Source organism: Microcaecilia unicolor, chromosome 2, assembly GCF_901765095.1.
Source record: "Microcaecilia unicolor chromosome 2, aMicUni1.1, whole genome shotgun sequence".
NCBI classification, from domain to species: Eukaryota; Metazoa; Chordata; class Amphibia; order Gymnophiona; family Siphonopidae; genus Microcaecilia; species Microcaecilia unicolor.
The window spans coordinates 95,881,708-95,900,527 of record NC_044032.1 but is presented as its reverse complement, the minus strand read 5'-3'; the positions used below and the strand labels follow the sequence as shown (position 1 = coordinate 95,900,527).

Here is an 18,820-nt window from a genome sequence, read left to right as displayed (position 1 = left end):
AATACAGACCTTTATATAAATAATAAACTTTTGAATGTATTATATTGAGCAGCTTTCAAAGTTGACACAGTGCAGATGCAAAATACATACAGGAAAGCAGGCATAGAGATCTGAAAATGAATGCCTTGTGCATGTTTCACCACCAAACTAATTCTTGCCTCAGCTCCTCCCTTCTTCCCTGTACTGAGAGGATGATTTTACTACTCCTGATTCTTCCTAATTGGGGCCAACCTGAACAACAAACTCCTATCAGAGATAATGGCAGCAATATTTTTTAGTGTGTTTTGACTGTCAGCAATCGTTGTCTAGGTATGGTCCCGGGTCCAGTTCACAGAGGCAGTGGGTTCCCAAAGCATACACAATCCACACAGGTTTGGATATATATAGAAAGTATATTGTATGTACTTATATAGGTTCACAGCACTTAGTACAGGTATCTGTGTGCATGGGTTTAGATGGGACTCAATGAGAGAAAGGTAAGAATGGGGGGGTGCAGAGAAAGAGAAAAGCCTTGAGGTAGGGCTAAAGGTGTGTGTGTGTGTGGAGAAAGAAAGAAAGAAAGAAAGAAAGAAAGAAAGAAAGAAAGAAAGAAAGAAAGAAAGAAAGAAAGAAAGAAAGAAAGAAAGAAAGAAAGAAAGAAAGAAGAGCCATGTGCTCTGAGTAGGGCTCAAGGAGAAAGAGGGGCCAGAGCCGGGGGCTCTGGTGGCTGAAGATGTGTGTGTGCAGAGAGAGAGAAGGAGAGAAAAGGGCCCTGAGCAGAGCCATGTGCTCTGCTTTATACCTCAGGAACAGAAAGGGATCAAATAACTTCTTTCCTTCCCAGCAAAACTCAAGTTTACTTTTCTGAAGTCAAGGTGACCATTTTCACAGGTTTTACTCTTTGAAGTCCCTAGTTTGGGATCCTCTCTGTCTGGCTTTCTTTTGTTCTCAAAGAGCCCTGCTCCCAGATGCCCAGAGAGGACATAGGTATGTTAATTAGGGGGTAATCAAGAAAACACAGGGCTAGCAGGCAGCTGGGCAACATTTGGTCCATTTGCCATCCTTAGTGATTCCTGAGGGATGGGGGAGTTCTCAGAAGTCAGAAGCTGGTTTAATATTAATCTAAGTATGTCAAGCTGGTTTCATATTCATTTACGTATGTACAGCAATCCTGACATTGGCCACTTGACCTGCATCAGGAGTCTCAGTAGGATGTCTGCACATACAAATCAACACATAGTAATTGACAACGGGGAGAATCTCGGCAAACGCAGACTCTCAACAGAGTGTAAACAATATCCTCTCAGTAGCTAATACAGATATATAAATTCAAGTAACAATATCTCACTTGCCACTTCCTCCCAACTCTCTGGGAAGCAGCCCCTCTCAAAGACACTAAGACCAATATTCAACTGGCTATCCGCGAATATTCAAGTTTAGCGGCCAGTCCTGTCTTTGGCTGCTATAAATGTAACCGGTCAGCGCAGAATATTCACTTAAATTTGAGCTGGCAAAAAAAAAAAAACAGATATTCAACGACGGCCACGTGAAATGGCCCAGTATTAAATATCCAGGGTAAGCACCAATCACGTCTCTTATGCAGGCTGCCTCCAGTGGTCTGAATATCAGGCCACAGATTTTTCTAGGCATTAGGTACTATGGAAGCCAAATTAATTAAATTAAACCTCAGTCAATTCTGCAGTAGGAAGAAGACTCAAAACACAGATCTGGAAATAAAGCACCCTTATTGAACAGTCAATTTCCGTATAAAAAAAACACGAGGCAAAAGAACAGTTATACAGTCAGAAGGACAGGAATATAGCAACTTACAGGAGCCAGCAGCTCTGCAAGTGAGAGAAAAGGAAGGTTTTCACCTGAATAAGATAGATGGAGATAAAATCAGCAGATTATCAAGGAAGATATTAAGAGAGAGCAGTTTAGAATCTATGAATCAATCCAAACACAAAAATCTTTTAGGCATGCAGTGCTCCAAAATACAAGTGTGTGCTTCTCAGGAATTCCCAACTCTTCAGGAACCAGCCCCTCCCTTAAAGACACAGAGAGGGGCATTTTCAATATGATGTTTAAGTCCATCTTTGGACATTTCACTCAAAACATCCAGAATCCAAATAGCAAATATAGCCATTTTTGAAACAGCAAAACATCTATTTCTTTTTCTTTTAATAGCCACTTGCTAGATGTTTTTGTGCTCTGTGTGTTTATCTTTTTGGTCCATTTTCAAAAAAAAAAAAAAAAAAAAAAAGTCCAAGTGAAAAATGCACAAATTCAAGGAATTGGGATATAGGAGGAGCCAGCATTCCTAGTAGACTGGCCACATATACATCCCAGTAGAGCAGTGGGGCACTGCAATGGATTTCACCTAAAATCTCCTAGGTACATATCTCAGCGTTGCTCCCTTTTGTATTGTATAATGAGCCTTCCAAAACCCACTGTACCCAACTGTACACCATTACAATAGCACTTATGACTGCAGGTGTCACCTATATGTGGGTATAGTAGGTTTTTGGTGGGATTTGGACGGCTCACATTTTCTACCACAGGTGTAATAGAGTGGATTAAGGGCCTGAGTCCCCTTCTCCATAGTGCATTGCACAGACCACTAGATTACTCCAGGGATCTGCTTGCTGCTCTAATAGGAACAGCTATAACATCTGAGGTTGTCATAGAACCTAGTATGTACTGTTTCTTTTACATTTTGGGGTGGGTGGGTGGGAGGGGGGGGGTCAGTGACCACTGGAGGATTAAGGGGTCATTCTTTTATTTCTCCAGTGGTCATATGACCATTTAGGGCACTTTTGGGGGGCTTGTTATTAAAACAGGTATAGCTCAACACTTTTTGTTTCATTATGGCAGAAAAAAAGTCCTTGCCAGTTGCAATGGTGAAATGGAAACAAGTTCAGAAAGATTCCAGGTCAATGACATAAGGTTCCAAATTGATGAGCTGACAGAAAATCACCCCCAGCAGAAATGATTGGAAGTTCCTTACCACAAGGAGGAAGTCAAGCTCAGCTCAGCATCCTAAATCCTCTGGTTTTCCGAGTGGTCTCATGTAAGAACCTTCTACAGTAAATAATGAAATGAATACTCTGCTAAATTATACGAAGCATCCCTGGTATGAAGCAGTTTGGAAGAGTAAGTACCTTCCACATAAGATGCAAAAATCTCTTTCCACCAGGTTGATAACCAATCACTCTCCACAGGTCCACTTTTCTTGAAGGTGCTGGTAAATAAAAATACATAAAAGTGAAAGATAAAGAACATGAAACGTGTCATGCTGGCGCTGATTTTCAATGTATCCAGACAACTGACACTTTGTTTTTAAGAAAACAAAATTCTCTTTTCATGGCGTATGCTCAGGACCATAACCAAGACCCATGGTTTTCTGCAGCAGCTCAGAGACAGATATTGGGGCAAGCATTAGGAAATTCTGTGCCTATATGCCTTAACACTGTGGAGTACACAAAAAGATTTAGCTGGTAATAAGTGCTAGAATATACTACTACTTAACATTTCTAGAGCGCTACTAGGGTTACGCAGCGCTGTACAAATTAACAAAGAAGGACGGTCCCTGCTCAAAGGAGCTTACAATCTAAAGGATATATAGAGCATCATAATTTAATTTGCCTGTTGCCAATTTTACCTCACAGCTCTAATTGTGTTTTGGGTTGACATTAGTCATATTAATGTAGTTACTACAATGAAAGTTGCCTGAGTATAGCTACACCTACCAAACACATCCTTGGGCAAATCTTTTCATAAAGGCAGTTAAGCCTTAATTAAATTGATCTTATTGAAAAAGGCTTATTTCAAAAGAGACTCTTGGTTTTATATTGGGCCCATCAGTAATTCCAGTATTTACCGTCCTGTAGCTGAACCTATCCACTCCACTTATAGAAGTTATATCTATAAAGTCATTTCCATGTGTAAATGGGCTTTTATAAGGTAGCAAACAGCATAAAAGTATGCACCATGACATGATGGTACATACTTTGTAGGCAGGCATGTACAGGGCAGAATTTGGCAGGGTGTGGGCAGAGTTTGCAAGTACAGTAAAATTTTAGCTTATTGAGTTTTAATGCGGGATTTATCGCAGCACTTAAGGCTTTTTTAAAAAAATATTTGCAGGTCATACGCTAATGTTGTCAACACGCAAAACCTGAAAAAAATGAACATGGGAACACTAAGTGCTCTTGCATTAAGTCTGTTATCCGGTTAGTGTGTGCTAATTAGAACGCACTAGCTGGACAGCACGTGAATGCGTACTCTCTACTCATAACGCATCCCCTCTAAAAAACATTATGTGCTTAGGGCCAAATTCTATAAATGGTGCCTTACAAATCGGCACCGAAAAACCATGCGTTTAATGTCATTCTATAAACAACGCCTAAATATAGACATAGTTTATAGAATCAACCTAAGCATCATTCTTGAAACTAAATTTTAGGTGCACCCACTTAAGCCACCTAAAACCAAGCCTAAATACCTGCGCCTAACTTAGACACAGATCGGGTGTATTCCATAATAGTGGGCACAGTTTTTTGAACCATCCACAACCCACCCGATCATGCCCCCTTTTCGGCTGCACACATTAGAATTTACGTACACCACGTTATAGAATACACCTAGAAAATTGTGCATGCAAATTCTAATTAAAGCCAATTGGTGTCGCTAATTGGTTAAGTACCAATTATCAGCACTGATTGGCTTGTTAATCAATTAAGTTGTGTGCGCAATTTGGCCATGCCCTCAATGGGTAGCGATAAGTGCTACCCCCCCCCCCCCCCCCCACCAAAATGGCAATAGCAAGTTCAAACAGCAATTTCATTTTTTGTTATTTTCACCTGCTGTGGTAAAAGGGGCCCTGGCATGTGTAAAAAATGGCTGCTGCCACTAGCGTAAGGCCCCTTTTACCACAGCTTAGTAAAAGGGCCCCATATTTTGGTATTAAGAAGTGTTCAAGATGTAACAAATACATATCATAAAAAATTAGTATTGCCTTGCTCTTCCGTTCTTCCTGTTTTCTCTGCACTCCATTCGCTCCACAGGATTGGACCATCAGTGCCAATGCAACGCATGGATATAGCATACTCAGTGAAATTCAGCAGCCCTGTGAGATTATGCACCATTTGTTTTTCCTTTCCCATATAGATGTGGTTAAGCAGAACCTAAAAACCCAGAAGTTCAAGCAGGAAATTATTCAGTATATTTTACAACTCAAAGGACCTCACAAAAAAAAAGGCAGTTTTGAAGTAACTGGAAATATGCCCATGGAAATCCATCCAAGGACAATGTCTGTATCTAGGCCAGCTATGTATAGATTTTTGTCATGCTAGGGTTCGGAACATTTGTATTTTACCACACAGAGCAAATGTTTACTTGTCTGTCCTTATATATTATTCTGCAGTTCTGCTATGACGAAAGACAGGGTAGTCAACCACAAAAACTAATTTGTTGGACATTTTATAATGTGTGTGTGATGGGAACAAAGGACTGCTTATAAATGCTCAAAGAAATATAGTGAGCTGAACAATTTTCTTTCCTAGACACCGTACAAAGGCAGCCTTTTATTAATCTTAAATAGGAAACTGTCCTTTTAAATGTGGGCGAGTTATCTACCTAGCTATTGAGCATGCTCAAAGTAGCCACACCACTAGAAACAGACCAGCAGGTCAGGTACAATTCTGCTAGTGCTTGTTATAGCATTCACAGCCTGTACTATTTAAAAGAAGAAATATTTGTTGGAACCCTAAAATCTATTTTTTTCTTTGTATTTATAAATAAGTATATTAAGCATAAACTTAAAAAGAAATACAGAAATCGACATTCAGTAATCACTATTCCAAACACCAAAAGAAAGTTATAAACTATGAAGTGTGGATCAAAAAAGACCCTGAAAACAGAAAAATGTCAAAAGAAAGGCAAAAGAAAAACAATAAGCTTGAGAGAGAGAGAGAGAGAGAGTTAGAATCTTGACACACTAACCTTCATAACCTCAGACCATACCATACAACCTTAAGAATAACACTTATATTACCAAGATCTTAAGATTCTGACTTCTTAGTATCCAGGTAGTAATATAATTGTGAGTGCTAAAAAAAAACCCATGTATGTACTACTAATAAATGTCAAGAAATATTTATGGGAAAATATCAGAGTTACTATAAAGCAAATCAGTCTCAGTGCATAGCAATAAATGTGCCAAATATTTCATTTGCACAAATCAGAAAAGGGCCAAATATTTTACCCTATACATAAGATGAAAAATATCCCTTAAAAGTTCTGAGGGAAGGCAAATGTTACTCAAAAAATGCTCTATTTGGGTCTTCAGTTGATCAAACCCTTAAAAACCTAGTTATATCCAAGCTATGTACAAATTCCCAGCTGCACTGTCATTTCCATGATGTTGAAATCTCATCCCAAGTAACAAAAAATACATCTTGCTCACAGAAGGCACAGTATCTTCTGACATCTCCAAAATCTCCTACAACTTTCACTTAAATAAGACTAATGGGGGGCGGGGTCTTAGGGGCCTTTTACTAAGTTGTGGTAAAAAGTAGCCTATGTTTGTTTTGGCACATGAAATTGGTGCAAACTAAACCACTTTTTACTGCAGCGGGGAAAAGACCTTTTTTTAAAATGGGCCAGTAATTGGCCGTGAGCTAATTAATATTTAGGAAGCAGTAAGGGCTCACGTGCTAACCCCGTGGTAATCGGGCAGCTTGCAGCAACGTGGCCACACTGCTGATTACCGCCAGGAATGCCCCTTGCGGTAGACAATAGAAAATTATTTTCTACTGCAGAAAACTGTGCACGCTAACTTCAGAACTCCTATGCTACCCCAGTGGTGGGGCCAATTTGGCACATACTACCTGTGCGGTAGCCCTACTGCACCTTTGTAAAAGGGCCTCAAATTCAAAAATCTTGCAGATTATATCTAATTTTTATTATCTGCTTGTTAAGGTGGTAAGAATGAACAAGGAGGAATTGGTGCCTGATGTATCATCACGCAGAGCTACTAATTCTTTTAATTTGATGGAATTTTTGGAAACAACTCAGGATGATATTCCTACTCATGCCACCCTTCTGGTGTAGTTCTCTTCAGAACGTGATAAGATATTAGTTTTCAAGACATATTTTGGTTAAAAACATTTTCGTTTTGTGTAAAGAAATTTCCTGATGTTTCTAGAGCAATGCAACATAAACGTAAACAATTTCTTCAGTTTAAATTGAGAATACACGCACTCAGCACTGGTTTCTTTTTGAAATATCCTGTGAAATGTATAATTACTTTTCCTGATATTACCTATACCTTTTTTGAGTCAGATCAATTAGAAAGACTGCTGTTAGACAAGGAAGCAAGATGATTCTAGGGTGGTTTTTGAAGGGAGTAGTATAATTTAGCCAGAGTTTATGTTTTAAACTGTAAGGGTTTAAACTTGATTTCCTTTATTGTTGTTGTATTATTTCTCTCTTTCATTCCTGTGATGTGGTCTATATTGTTTTCTTATACTGGTACTTAGTACAAATGTTGAATAATTGCAATTGCGATTAAGGCGGGAGCACTCAGCAGGACTCGATCATGCCAGTAGCCCAGCCCTGAAGGCTGAAGTGACTGTGAGAGTCGCGCGGGGAAGGGAAAGAGGAGAAACCGCAGGGCGCAGGCAACGTGCAAAGAAGAGAGGACTGGTCTGGAGTAGGAGAAGAATAAAGACGGAGAATGAGAAACTGCTGATCCTGCTGTTGTTTGTTGAGAACTTGTGGCTGGGAAGGCTTAGCCTGCCCAAGCCTCTTATACCGGGCGCCTATGGTGCAATATCGTGCAAGAAAGGATGAATGAGCAGAGGTAAAAAGACAAGTTCAGGGGAGCAGAAACATGTACATCCAGACAAGATGGAGAATGTCTGGCTCGTAGAGACAGAGAGGTCAAGAAAAGGCACACTCAAGCCCAGGGAGGGAAGGGTAAAGGGACCAATAAGACAGAACCTGAGACCAGGTAGCAGAGGTGGTTCTAGAGGGCAGTCCTCAATTGGAGAGACAGGCCATACCCTAGCTGACCCATCAGGACAAAGATAATAGAAATAATCAGGAAATGCCAATAGGCAAACAAAGGAAGCAAACTCAGCTGAGAAATGGAGGAGGCCTTTGCAGTAGAATAGACCACTAGTAAGAAACTTTATACAAATAAAGCAGAGGTGGCTGCAGTATATGTGAGACTACATTACACACAATGCTCATACATCTTTGGAGGAAGTAGCTGCAGCAGTGAAAATCTTTAGAATAACAGCAAAGGCATTAAACACATTTAGGGCTACACTATAAAAACTAGTATAAGGCTGCCGGGGCAGAACATTCCTCACTAGCATATCTCCCACCAGCATCATGAAAAGTGTGGCCTGGTCTCTTCTGCATGTTCTATTTCATTCAGTCTCAGTAGAACATCCAATCCAATGGCCACATCTTTACATTGGGATAATGATGTGCCCATCCAAGCTAAGAAATATATCCATGTCCAGCTGACTCACTGCTTCCAGACTGTTGCCAGTAACAGACATCACATATGAGGAGGAAGGATTAAGTTATAGATGTCTGCTAAAGTACAAGGAGCCAAGAAGAGTTCAGGGGGAAATGTATCACTTTCCTTTCACTTTTCCCATGTTGAGTATCAGGAGTAGAAAAGGAAATCAAGAAAAAAATCAAAGACCAAAACTTCAGAGTACTCAGGACACTGCCATTCTCTCTGTCACCATATTGAATTCACTCTGTATTACATACAAAGCAGCATAAAGTCTAAGAGGTCCTTTTACTAAAGTGCACTGAAAAATGTTTTGTGCTGTTGTAGACGCATGTATTGGATGTGTGCAGGTCCATTTTTCAGCATGCCTGCAAAAAAGGCCTTTTTTTTGGCTGAAAATGGATGTGTGTCAAAATGAAAATTGGCATGCGTCCATTTTAGACCTGAGACCTTACCCCACCCATTCACATAATGGGAAGGTATCACGCGTTAACCAGGCGGTAATCATCAGCACATGTACAATGCAGATTACAGCCTGGTTAACACTGGACCATGCGGTAGCTGGGCGGTAGTTCTGAATTGGCGTACACTGGGCACACGTAGGCACCTACGCAGCTTAGTAAAAGGGCCCTCAAAAGTAAAGTAGTCTAAACTTGCTTACCCTTGTACTGTTTACTGCCTTGTACCGAAGGCTGCAATTCACTGATAATGAATTAGGTGCCAGCAGAGGCCTCTCCCAGATTACTGTAAGCATTTGCTTCTTGCCTTGAATGGGTTCCACCGAAACCAGTTCAGGAGGTGCCGTTTTTACTGCAATTAACCAAAACAGATACAGAAAAATGTAAAACACCATTTTTGAAGATTTCACAAATAAGAAACATGCACATCTAGAGATATTGATTTGTACGGCTCGATATTCAAAACGGTTTAACCAGGCAGGTTAAATCATGCTGGCCATCCTGACCGCTAATATTCAGTAGAATAAAACTAGATAATGCCACTGAATACTAGCTGCTTTGATGGCATGTCCTTAAGTGGAATATCAAATAAATGTAACCTTGAATCTTTATCTCGGGGCCTGTGGCAGTAGATTATAGTAGTTTTATTTCTCTCTCTCCCTCTCCTATTTTTCTACCTTTCCTCTTTACCACTATTATGGAACAGCATTCTTTTCTGTTTTCCATTAATTGTTTGCATTGTAACCACTTTGATGGCATGTTCTTAAGCAGAATATCAAATAAATGTAACCTTGAACCTTAACCTTGAGCATCTGGTTAGATTCAGGGCAGTTCAGCTAAACGGGCATGTTGGGCCACATATAGTGGTGTCCTAACTATGCCTGGTTAATTATCCAGGTATGGCGTTAAGGGGAAGAATCTATATATGGCACCTAAAAAATTGGCGCTGAAGTCAGTGCTAACTATGCGCATTCTATAATTAGTGCCTAGATTTAGGCGCCGATTATAGAATGTGCTTAGTTGATATTGCAGTGCCTAAATCTACGCGCATCCATTTACACCAATGAAAACATGGTGTAAATCCTGGAACATAGATTTAGGCACACTGGGCCATATTCTATAACTAGGCACGTAAATTTTGGAACGCCCACGAAACTTCCAGTTTCCCCACATATAACCACACCCCTTTTTTGCCTGTGCATGTTAGAAGTTCAGCGCACATCATTACAGAATATACTTTGTAACTTGTGTGCCTAAATTCTAATCAGTGCCAATTAGTGCTCATTATTGCTTAAGTGCTGTTATCAGCGCTCATTAGCTTGTTAAGTTTGTTAAGTTGCACGTATTGTTATAAAACCCAGGCCAATTTCGGCCCAGATCTCTAGGCTCCCTATATAGAATCTGTGGATAAATATCAGCCAAACCTGGATAACTTCTGGGCACTGCCAAACACTCAAATATTTAGTGATGGTACCCAGATAGATGTTGGCTTGAATATGTGGGCCTAATTCAGCCTACAGTGGTTGGCACATTTGAGCTGGAGTGGTAATGACCACTGGTATAAATGGACTCTGTGCATAATAAGTGAAGGGAAGTTTTCAGCCTAGGGAATTTACCCAGCTAGCTAATAAGTTACCTGGGCAAATTCCTTTGAAAATGTCCTAATACTGCCTCCACTCTGTCTGTATCCTTTCAGAAGTACCAATCAAAGCTAATTATATTTATTTATTTTGATTTTGTTCACACCTTTTCAGTAGTAGCTCAAGGTGAATTACATTCAGGTACACTGGGTATTTCCCTGTCTCTTGGAGGGCTCACAATCTGTTTGTACCTGAGGCAATAGAGGGTTAAATGAATTCTCCAAGGTCACAAGAATAAGCAGTGGGATTTGAACCAGCCACCTCTGGATGTCAAGATCGATGCTCTAACCACTAAGCCATTCCTCCACTCCACTATTACTTTGATTCTTCTATTTGTGAAGCTTTTTCACAGATAAAATTTTATACCTTGTACATATTACTGGTAAATCTCACTTTTTGGGGAGGTGGGGGGAAATCACTTGACCTTATCCAGAATGGATGTATAAAACTTGATCTCCCACCAGTACATCTCTAAATCATTGATATAGCAGCCTTTCATTTGTTTACTACAATACAGCCTACAAACATCCATGGCTCACAAATCTAATAAAAACAATGGCTCCTTCTTGATGCAATCCACTCCCAAGCGGAATAAACATGAGCCTCACACACCAGAAAAGGCCCTCCAGGTGCCGTTACCACCAGACAGGCATTCTTTCGATTCAATTGCTGAAGACGTTAAGTTGTTTCGTGATCTTATGCAGCGCAATTTACAATCTACTTCGGAAATTTAAAACAATTGGCATCAATGTCAACACAAATAACTCAATTCAGTGCAAGACTAGAGCAATTAGAAGAGCGTATATCTGTACATGACGAGCAGTATCTCAGCAAGCAGAGTAAACAAAATAGATACGCTTCAGTATGAAATCGAAGACCTTTCTAATAGAATGAGATGCAATGTACGAATAATGGGGGTGCCTGAACAACTTGAAGGCAAAGATATGGCAAGCTTTTTGAGACCCTTTCTCTTAAATTTATTGGCTCTCCCAGCAGATGCAACTGTTGACATAGAGTGTGCCCACAGGATTTCAATCCGATCAGCGACGGGGAAATCCTATCCACGCCCTATAATTGTGAAATTTTTAAGACATACTCAAGCCATGTTAATCCTGGACGCCACTTGCACTAAATCACCTTTACTGCTTGCTGGTTCAAAAATTTATGTGGCTTCAGACTTTTTGAAACCCACTGCTCAAAAGAGTTATTTTTAGACATGCGCCCCAAATTAAAAGCAATCGGGGCACAGTCATTATGCCAACCCTGAAGATCTACAAAAGTTCCTTACCTCAATCTCTAATAATGCAACCTGAAAAATTACTTCTATCAATATTGTGTCGCACTAACTGATATTTACAAATATGCTTAACGCGTTCATTTTTATCATGGCTGCTATTGTTCATCGAATCTTCTTTAAGCATGCAGACTCTGAGCACATGCGTCCATTCTGGATACACATGACCCCACACATCCATTCTGGTCTCTTTTTTTTTCCTTTTTTCTTTTATTTCTTTTCTGATATGGCACTGTTTGCCTTGTTTGGGTTGACTGCTCATGTCATGACTCTTGGAGCTTGGTAATTAGAAGCCCCAATATCATGGAGTATAACCCTGGCACAGCAATCACCTGAAGTCTCTATTATTTTATGAAGTCTCTTTTATTGAATAAATCACAGATAATTTACTCACAGATAGGTGTTCAGGATACAGAGACTTCTTAATCTGGAGGCTGTGGGAGGTGGAGATCTGAAGAGAGGTAGTTGTATTGCAGGGGGAGGGGAAGGTAGTTGAACAGGTAGAAATAGTCCAAAGCTGGGTAACTGGAATGTGCGATATCTCATTTGGAAGGAGATATTCTCAGGGTAAAAAACCAGGTTCTTTACAGGGAGTTCTCAGCAGGACAGAGCTGTGTGGATCCAGATGGTGTTAGCTCCATGTCCCTGGCTATAATGGTGAAAGAAGCCCCACGTGGCTGAAAGGACAAAGAAGTGGTGGGGCTTCACACAGGGAGGAGCAGATAGAGACCAATGGGGACACAACCTGCCATCGGATAGCAAGGGGTAGTCCTAGAGATAGGAGGGAAAGGTCATACCTGGCTGACCTCTGAGGACAGATAGTAAGACTGAACAGGAAAACAAAAGAGCCAAGCTTGGCAGAGAGAGAGAGAGGGAAGGTCTGGGCAGCCTCACAACCAGTGGTAATAGTTCTTACACAGCCAAACAAGTGTGGTTGCACTGCCTGTGAACTACATTACCCACAGTGCATTGCTCATGTATTTTTCCAGTGGGAAACTGCAGCAATGATAGTCCTTGGGACTGAGAATAACAGTAAAGGCATTACACACATTTTAGGATCACGTTATAAACTAGTGCGAGGCTGTCGGAGGACAGAACAGCTCATATTGCTTTTTGATTATTTGCATTTTCAAAGTGCGTGGACACTTTTTCCTTTCTGCATCGTTATTATTTATTTCGCCTTGATGAAACTTTGTAACATTACGCTCAATGCTAAAGAGATTTCCCATCCTATCAAGCGTAAGAAAATACTTCTTTATTTGAAAAAAATCTAGATCTGACACACGTTTCCTCCAGGAATCGCATTTGAATTTGCAAGAAGCATCCAAAATGAGTGGCAAAAGGTTTGACCAGTGTCATGTGAACCCAGCATCTGGTTGCAAAAATGGTGTCATTACCCTTATTAACAAATCATTACCATTTCACCTTACTTCCCATGCCCACGATTCCGAGGGCAGATGGTCTCGCCTTGAAGGGACTCTAGATAATAAACATCTTACCTTGATCAACATATATGCCCCAAACATTGATGATAGCATCTTTTTCAATCAAATTAACAGCACAGGAACTACTTCTTTATCATGCCACACTATAATAGCTGGTGATTTCAATTTTCCAATTGATTAATATCTGGATAGATCTTCTGACTGTCGACCTGCTAAACTGAAGGCTTGTCAAACCTTAAAATCCATCATGCAGCTTAGTGGTTGGACAGACTCTTGGAGTCTTACTCACCACACTTCACATGAATATACTTTTTATTCAACACGCCATAACTCATATTCTCGCCTGGATTACTTAGTTTGCTCTAAAGATTTGGCTCCCATGTTAAGCAACATTGAAATCCTTGAAATATCAGATCATGCTACAGTTACCTGTGATTTCTCCTGGTCCCCTTCCCCTGCGCATGCACACACATCCCCTCATATACCTGACCTCCACCCTGCCCCTCCCTGTACCTTTACAACAAGGTGGAGGCAGGAGGGCAGGAGCTTTTTCCCTTATATGGTGTTTAGCCCTGCCCAGTGCATCCCAGAATGCTGCTGCCCTCCTCCCTCCACCTTGTTGTAAAGGTACAGGGAGGGACGGGGGTGTGGGTTGTGTACGGGAGGGAAGGAGGGGTGTGTGCCTGTACAGGGGAAGGGGTTTGTTCCACTAGACCACCAGGGAAAATTTTTTAAAAGGTTCCAGTGGCACGGGGGGGGGGGGGGGGGCGTGGTCCACTGGACCACCAGGGAACGTTTAAAAAAAATTGGGGCATCAGGGTCCACTTGACCACCAGGGAAATAAAGAAAAAGATGCAGGGGGTGTTGTGGTCCATTGGACCACCAGGGAAATTTTTTAAAAGATTCGGGGGGGGGGGGGGGGGGGGGGCACTGGGAGATAAGAGGTAGGAAGCACAAGCAGGCAGGCTTTATAGCTTCCTGCTTGTGCTTCTCTCCTCTCCAACAGCTCCAGAGCAGCCATAAAATTTGCTTGTTAAATTAGGGCTGTTCTGGAGCTGTGCATCCTCTGGAATACACATTAGACTATGAATGAGCTCATTAAAATACTAATGAGTCCAATGTTATACATTTGCATGGGGTTCTCGGTGGCTACTAATGACACACGTTAGAGCCATGGAAAACCCCTTTGTGCATTACAAAAGCTAGAACCAGACTAATGGTTTTACTGTATACTGTATAACATTGGGATAGTTTAAATTAGTTGAGTGGCATATAAGATTTCATTAATAATAATACATAAATACAGTACACATACAGGTAATAAAAACAGTGAAAAAAAGAAAAAATGTTGAATAAAATCTTACATTTTCTTAATTAGAAACAGAAAACAAATTACCTAATTCCAGTGTATGCATCTTGACCAAATCTGATTGGGCTTCTCCAACAATATTTTTAGCAATCACTTCAATCTTATATTCAGAATTAAAAGTAATATTTGGGTAACAGAAAAAACAGGAGCTGGTGCTTGAATGGCAGATTATTTCATCAGATGATCTGCGGATAAAGGGAGAAAGAGAAACTGAAAAGAACGAGCACAGAGTGGGTGTCTAACCTGTGAGTGTGAATTAAATACAAATGGAGAAAATGACAGCACATAAAGATTATGAGAGGCATTTTCGATGTGACATCTAAATCTGATTTTGGACGTTTTGCAAAACCATTTCCAAATCAGAAAAAAATGTCCAACTTTTTGTTTTAAAAATGGCCATATGCTAGACATTTTTGTGCTTAGTGTGTCTACTTTTTAGGACCATTATGAAAAAAAAAAGGTCCTAGGGAAAAACAAGCCATTGGGCTGTATGAGGGGCCAGTATTCTTAGTAGACTGGCCACACAGACATCCCAGCAAAGCAGTGGGTCATCCTATGGGGCACTGCAATGGACTTCATATAAAAGGTCCCAGGTACACATCTCACTGTTACCCACTTATATTGTATGGGGACCCTTCCAAAACCCCACAATAGCCCTTCCAGGTGTCACCTATAAGTAGGTACAGTAGGTATTTAGGGGCCCTTTTACAAATGCGTGGTAGGCTCTACGCACGTGTAGCGTGCATCAAAACGAGACTACCGCCAGGCTAGTGCAAACCCCCCCCCCCCCCCCGGAGGTAATTTCAAATTTAGCATACACCCATACCGTGGGACAAATTATTTTTTTTATTTCCTAATGCATATGTGGCGTTTCCAGCATTAATCAGCAGTTGGCGTGCAGCGACCCGTTACCACATGTGTAGCGTGTGAGCCCTTATAGCTAGATTAATGGGTGGTGTTAAGGGCTCAGGTGGTACATAGGTGCGTGCTGGTTTCAGTTTTACCACAGGCCCTTTTCCCAACCGACTGAAAAAAGCCCTTTATCCTAGACGTGGTAAAAACTGGCCCAACATGCGCCGACACTAATGCAGGCCACTTTTTGCCGCGCCTTAGTAAAAGGACCCCTTTTTTTGAGGGCTCATACATTCCACCACGAGTGTATGAGTTAGAGTGGGATATGGGCCTGGGTCCCCTTCTCCACAGTCCACTGCACTAACCACCAGGGGCATAGCCAGACTTCAGGGGGAGGGGGGTCCAAAGCCCGAGGTGAAGGGGAACATTTTAGCACCCCCCCCCCCGGCACTGCCAACCCCCCTCCCACCATTTTTAACCCCCCTTCGCACCACCACCACCTTTGACCCCTCCCCCAGGTGCCAACCCTTTTGACCCCCTCTTCTACCACCGCCGCCAACCCCCCCCCGCCGCCGGGTACCTTTGTTGGCGGGGGTCCCCAACCCCCGCCAGCCGAAGTCCTCTTCTCCGGCGTGGCCGCATTGCTGATCCGCAAGAGCAGGCTTCTGTTTCTGTGTCTGATGTTATGTTACGTGCAGGACATCAGACTCACAGAAACAGAGTCTGTGACAGTGACCGTACCCGACGGTGGCGGGGGAGGGTTGGCGGTGGGGGGGGGGGGTCGAAGGGGCTGGCGGCGGGGGGGGGCCAGGGCCAAATCTACGGGGGCCCATGCCCCCATGGCCCCATGTAGCTACGCCCCTGCTAACCACTAGGGCTAGGCTACTCCTGGGACTTGCCTGCTGCTCTAATAGAAATTGCCATCATATCTGAAGTTGTCATACAGCCTGGTATGTACGGTCACTGTCACATCTTAGGGTGCTGGAAGGAGATCAGTGACTACTGGGTGAGTAAGGGGATTATGCCTTAATCCCTCTAGTGGTTATTTGGTCATTTAAGGCAACCTTTGGTCACTTAGTCGTGACTGACACAGGACTAGCCAAAAAATCTTAAATTTTGGCCCTAGTTTTCATTTTGTTCTATTATTGTAGAAAAACATCTATCTTTTGGTGGTGCCCATATGCCACCCACATCCCTCCTAAAACATGCCCTCTTAAAATTTAGTCTAATTATGGAGCAAAATGACAAAAATCGAGGTGTCAAAAATCACAACTTGGATGTTTTTGAGAGAAAAACATCCTTCTGCCACCTTATGACTTTTTTGGACTTTTTTTTTAACTTTTGAATTTTATTAATTTCAAAGTAAACGTTTACAAACTCTCAAAAAATATACAAAACAAGAACAATACTCTGAGTAATACAAGAATCACCCCACTCTATCCAGCTACTAAGCTCTACAATCCCTTCCATACCTTCACAGCTAACCATTACTGACTAGAAATGTTTCCCCAGTCTAGTCCTGGAGTACCTCTTGCCAGTCAGGTCTTCAGGATATCCACAATGAATATGCATGAACTTGATTTGTATGCACTGCTCCCAGGGCCATGCCTTCGAGGGGCGCCACTGCCCTGCCGTCCGTCTGCTCACTTGCAAAATCTTTCACCTGAACTTGTGATTCTCCTATCTCTGCTGCCCTCCCCTTTTCATGCAAAGGAGCAGTATTAATTGAGACAGGCAGGCTCTTCAAGTTACGGGAGAATACAACCAGATTGCTATTTATGCTTCGGTTTGGGGCTAGCTCCTCAGTCAGGGTGAGTTTCAGAGCTTGAAACAGCATTCAAATTAAAGACAACCTGAAATTTTAAAAGTGCTAAAAATAAGTTTTAAAAGTATTTGCCTTAAATCTAATTGCAGAATTCAGGTGCTGGGAGTCTGTACTTGGTTGTCATATGCTCAGATTTGTTTAAATCATATGCAAATTAGTCCGGTGTTTTTCACTAAACATTCCCATGAGTGTCTGTATGTTAATCTGCATTCAAATAGAGCTCTCTGATTGGATGATCAGCTTCTGTTAAGAAATCTGCCCGGGAAGTGAACAGAGTGAGAGCTGTCCTTTGCCAAGAGAGACATCCAGCTATGACTTCCTGTGTTTGTTGACTGAAGTTATAAAAGAGTGCCTGATTGTGGTAAATGAGAAAATATAAGTGAAAAGAGATTGGTGGCGATTGAAGTTTCTCTAATGAGAAAAGGATCTGAATATTTCAGGATTACTTGAAGTTTACGAAGAATAGAAAAGGGTGAATTTCAGTTTAAGAGTGTTTAAATCCTATAAGCTATATAAAGGCTAGGTAGATTTAAGTTACTGTAAGCAAGGAAACCTTAATATTTGATCTGAAATAAATATTTGATCTGAGATAGTTGATCAGAGATAAATATCCTTTGGTGCAAAGGAGATTAGAATGCAATAGAGTATTTCTTTCCACTTAAATAATTTTTTGTTATATATATGAGGGAGTAGTATCTGGATTTATTGTAAATCAAATTGATTCCATTCACAGGAATTCATATTCACCTTCATGCATTCATCCGATATTATCTTTTAAGGATGAAGTTTTATTTTATGTTCACTCTGTCTCTTGTGAGCTGAGCACAGTTAGTTTCCTCGGCTGGCACGACTACATATTAGAGGTATTTTGATACTGTGTGAAGTTTTACCACAGACGGGTGACATATATAAAACATTCTCCTTGGATAGGATGTGATATGTGAAAATACATTTTGCTTTAATGAAATTGCTAAACTTTAGAGTCAGAGACTTATCAATGAGGGATACATACAGTGCTATTTTTTCCTGAGGTCCGGCTTACTTGCCTGCTCCCTTCTGTTCCTGCTCTGCTGGACGGGGGGGGGGGGGGGGGGGGGGGGGGGCGCCAACCGATAGTCTGCAGGGGGGCACCAGAGACCCTAGGCAAGGCCCTGACTGCTCCATTATATGCAAATCTCTTTCATGCATATTCATTGTGGATATCCTGAAAACCTGACTGGCAAGGGGTACTCCAGGATTGAACTTGGGAAACAGTAGACTAGATCAAGGTTTCTTAGCTCTAGTTTTCAAGTGCTCTAAACAGGTCTTTTTTTCAGGGTATCCAAGTTATGCAAATTAGCCTTGTTTTTATCTGCATTATAATTTTAATATACAAACACTAAGCTTGAAAGAAAAGCACTTCTAGTAACAATCTCAGATCTATAG

At 41.4% G+C, this 18,820-nt stretch overlaps 1 protein-coding gene across 4 annotated transcripts in view; it reads right to left on the bottom strand.

The window, feature by feature from the left end:
- IL31RA (interleukin 31 receptor A) overlaps window positions 1–18,820 on the bottom strand; it is a 148,514-nt gene that overhangs the window by 50,977 nt on the left and 78,717 nt on the right. For all 4 annotated transcript variants that reach the window (XM_030193140.1, XM_030193143.1, XM_030193141.1 and 1 more), the window contains 4 exons: window positions 14,746–14,903; window positions 9,174–9,322; window positions 4,997–5,165; window positions 3,141–3,220 (listed from right to left, as the gene is read on the bottom strand). In XM_030193140.1, the coding sequence (XP_030049000.1) occupies window positions 3,141–3,220; window positions 4,997–5,165; window positions 9,174–9,322; window positions 14,746–14,903 (556 nt within the window). The remainder of the gene's footprint in view (window positions 1–3,140; window positions 3,221–4,996; window positions 5,166–9,173; window positions 9,323–14,745; window positions 14,904–18,820) is intronic.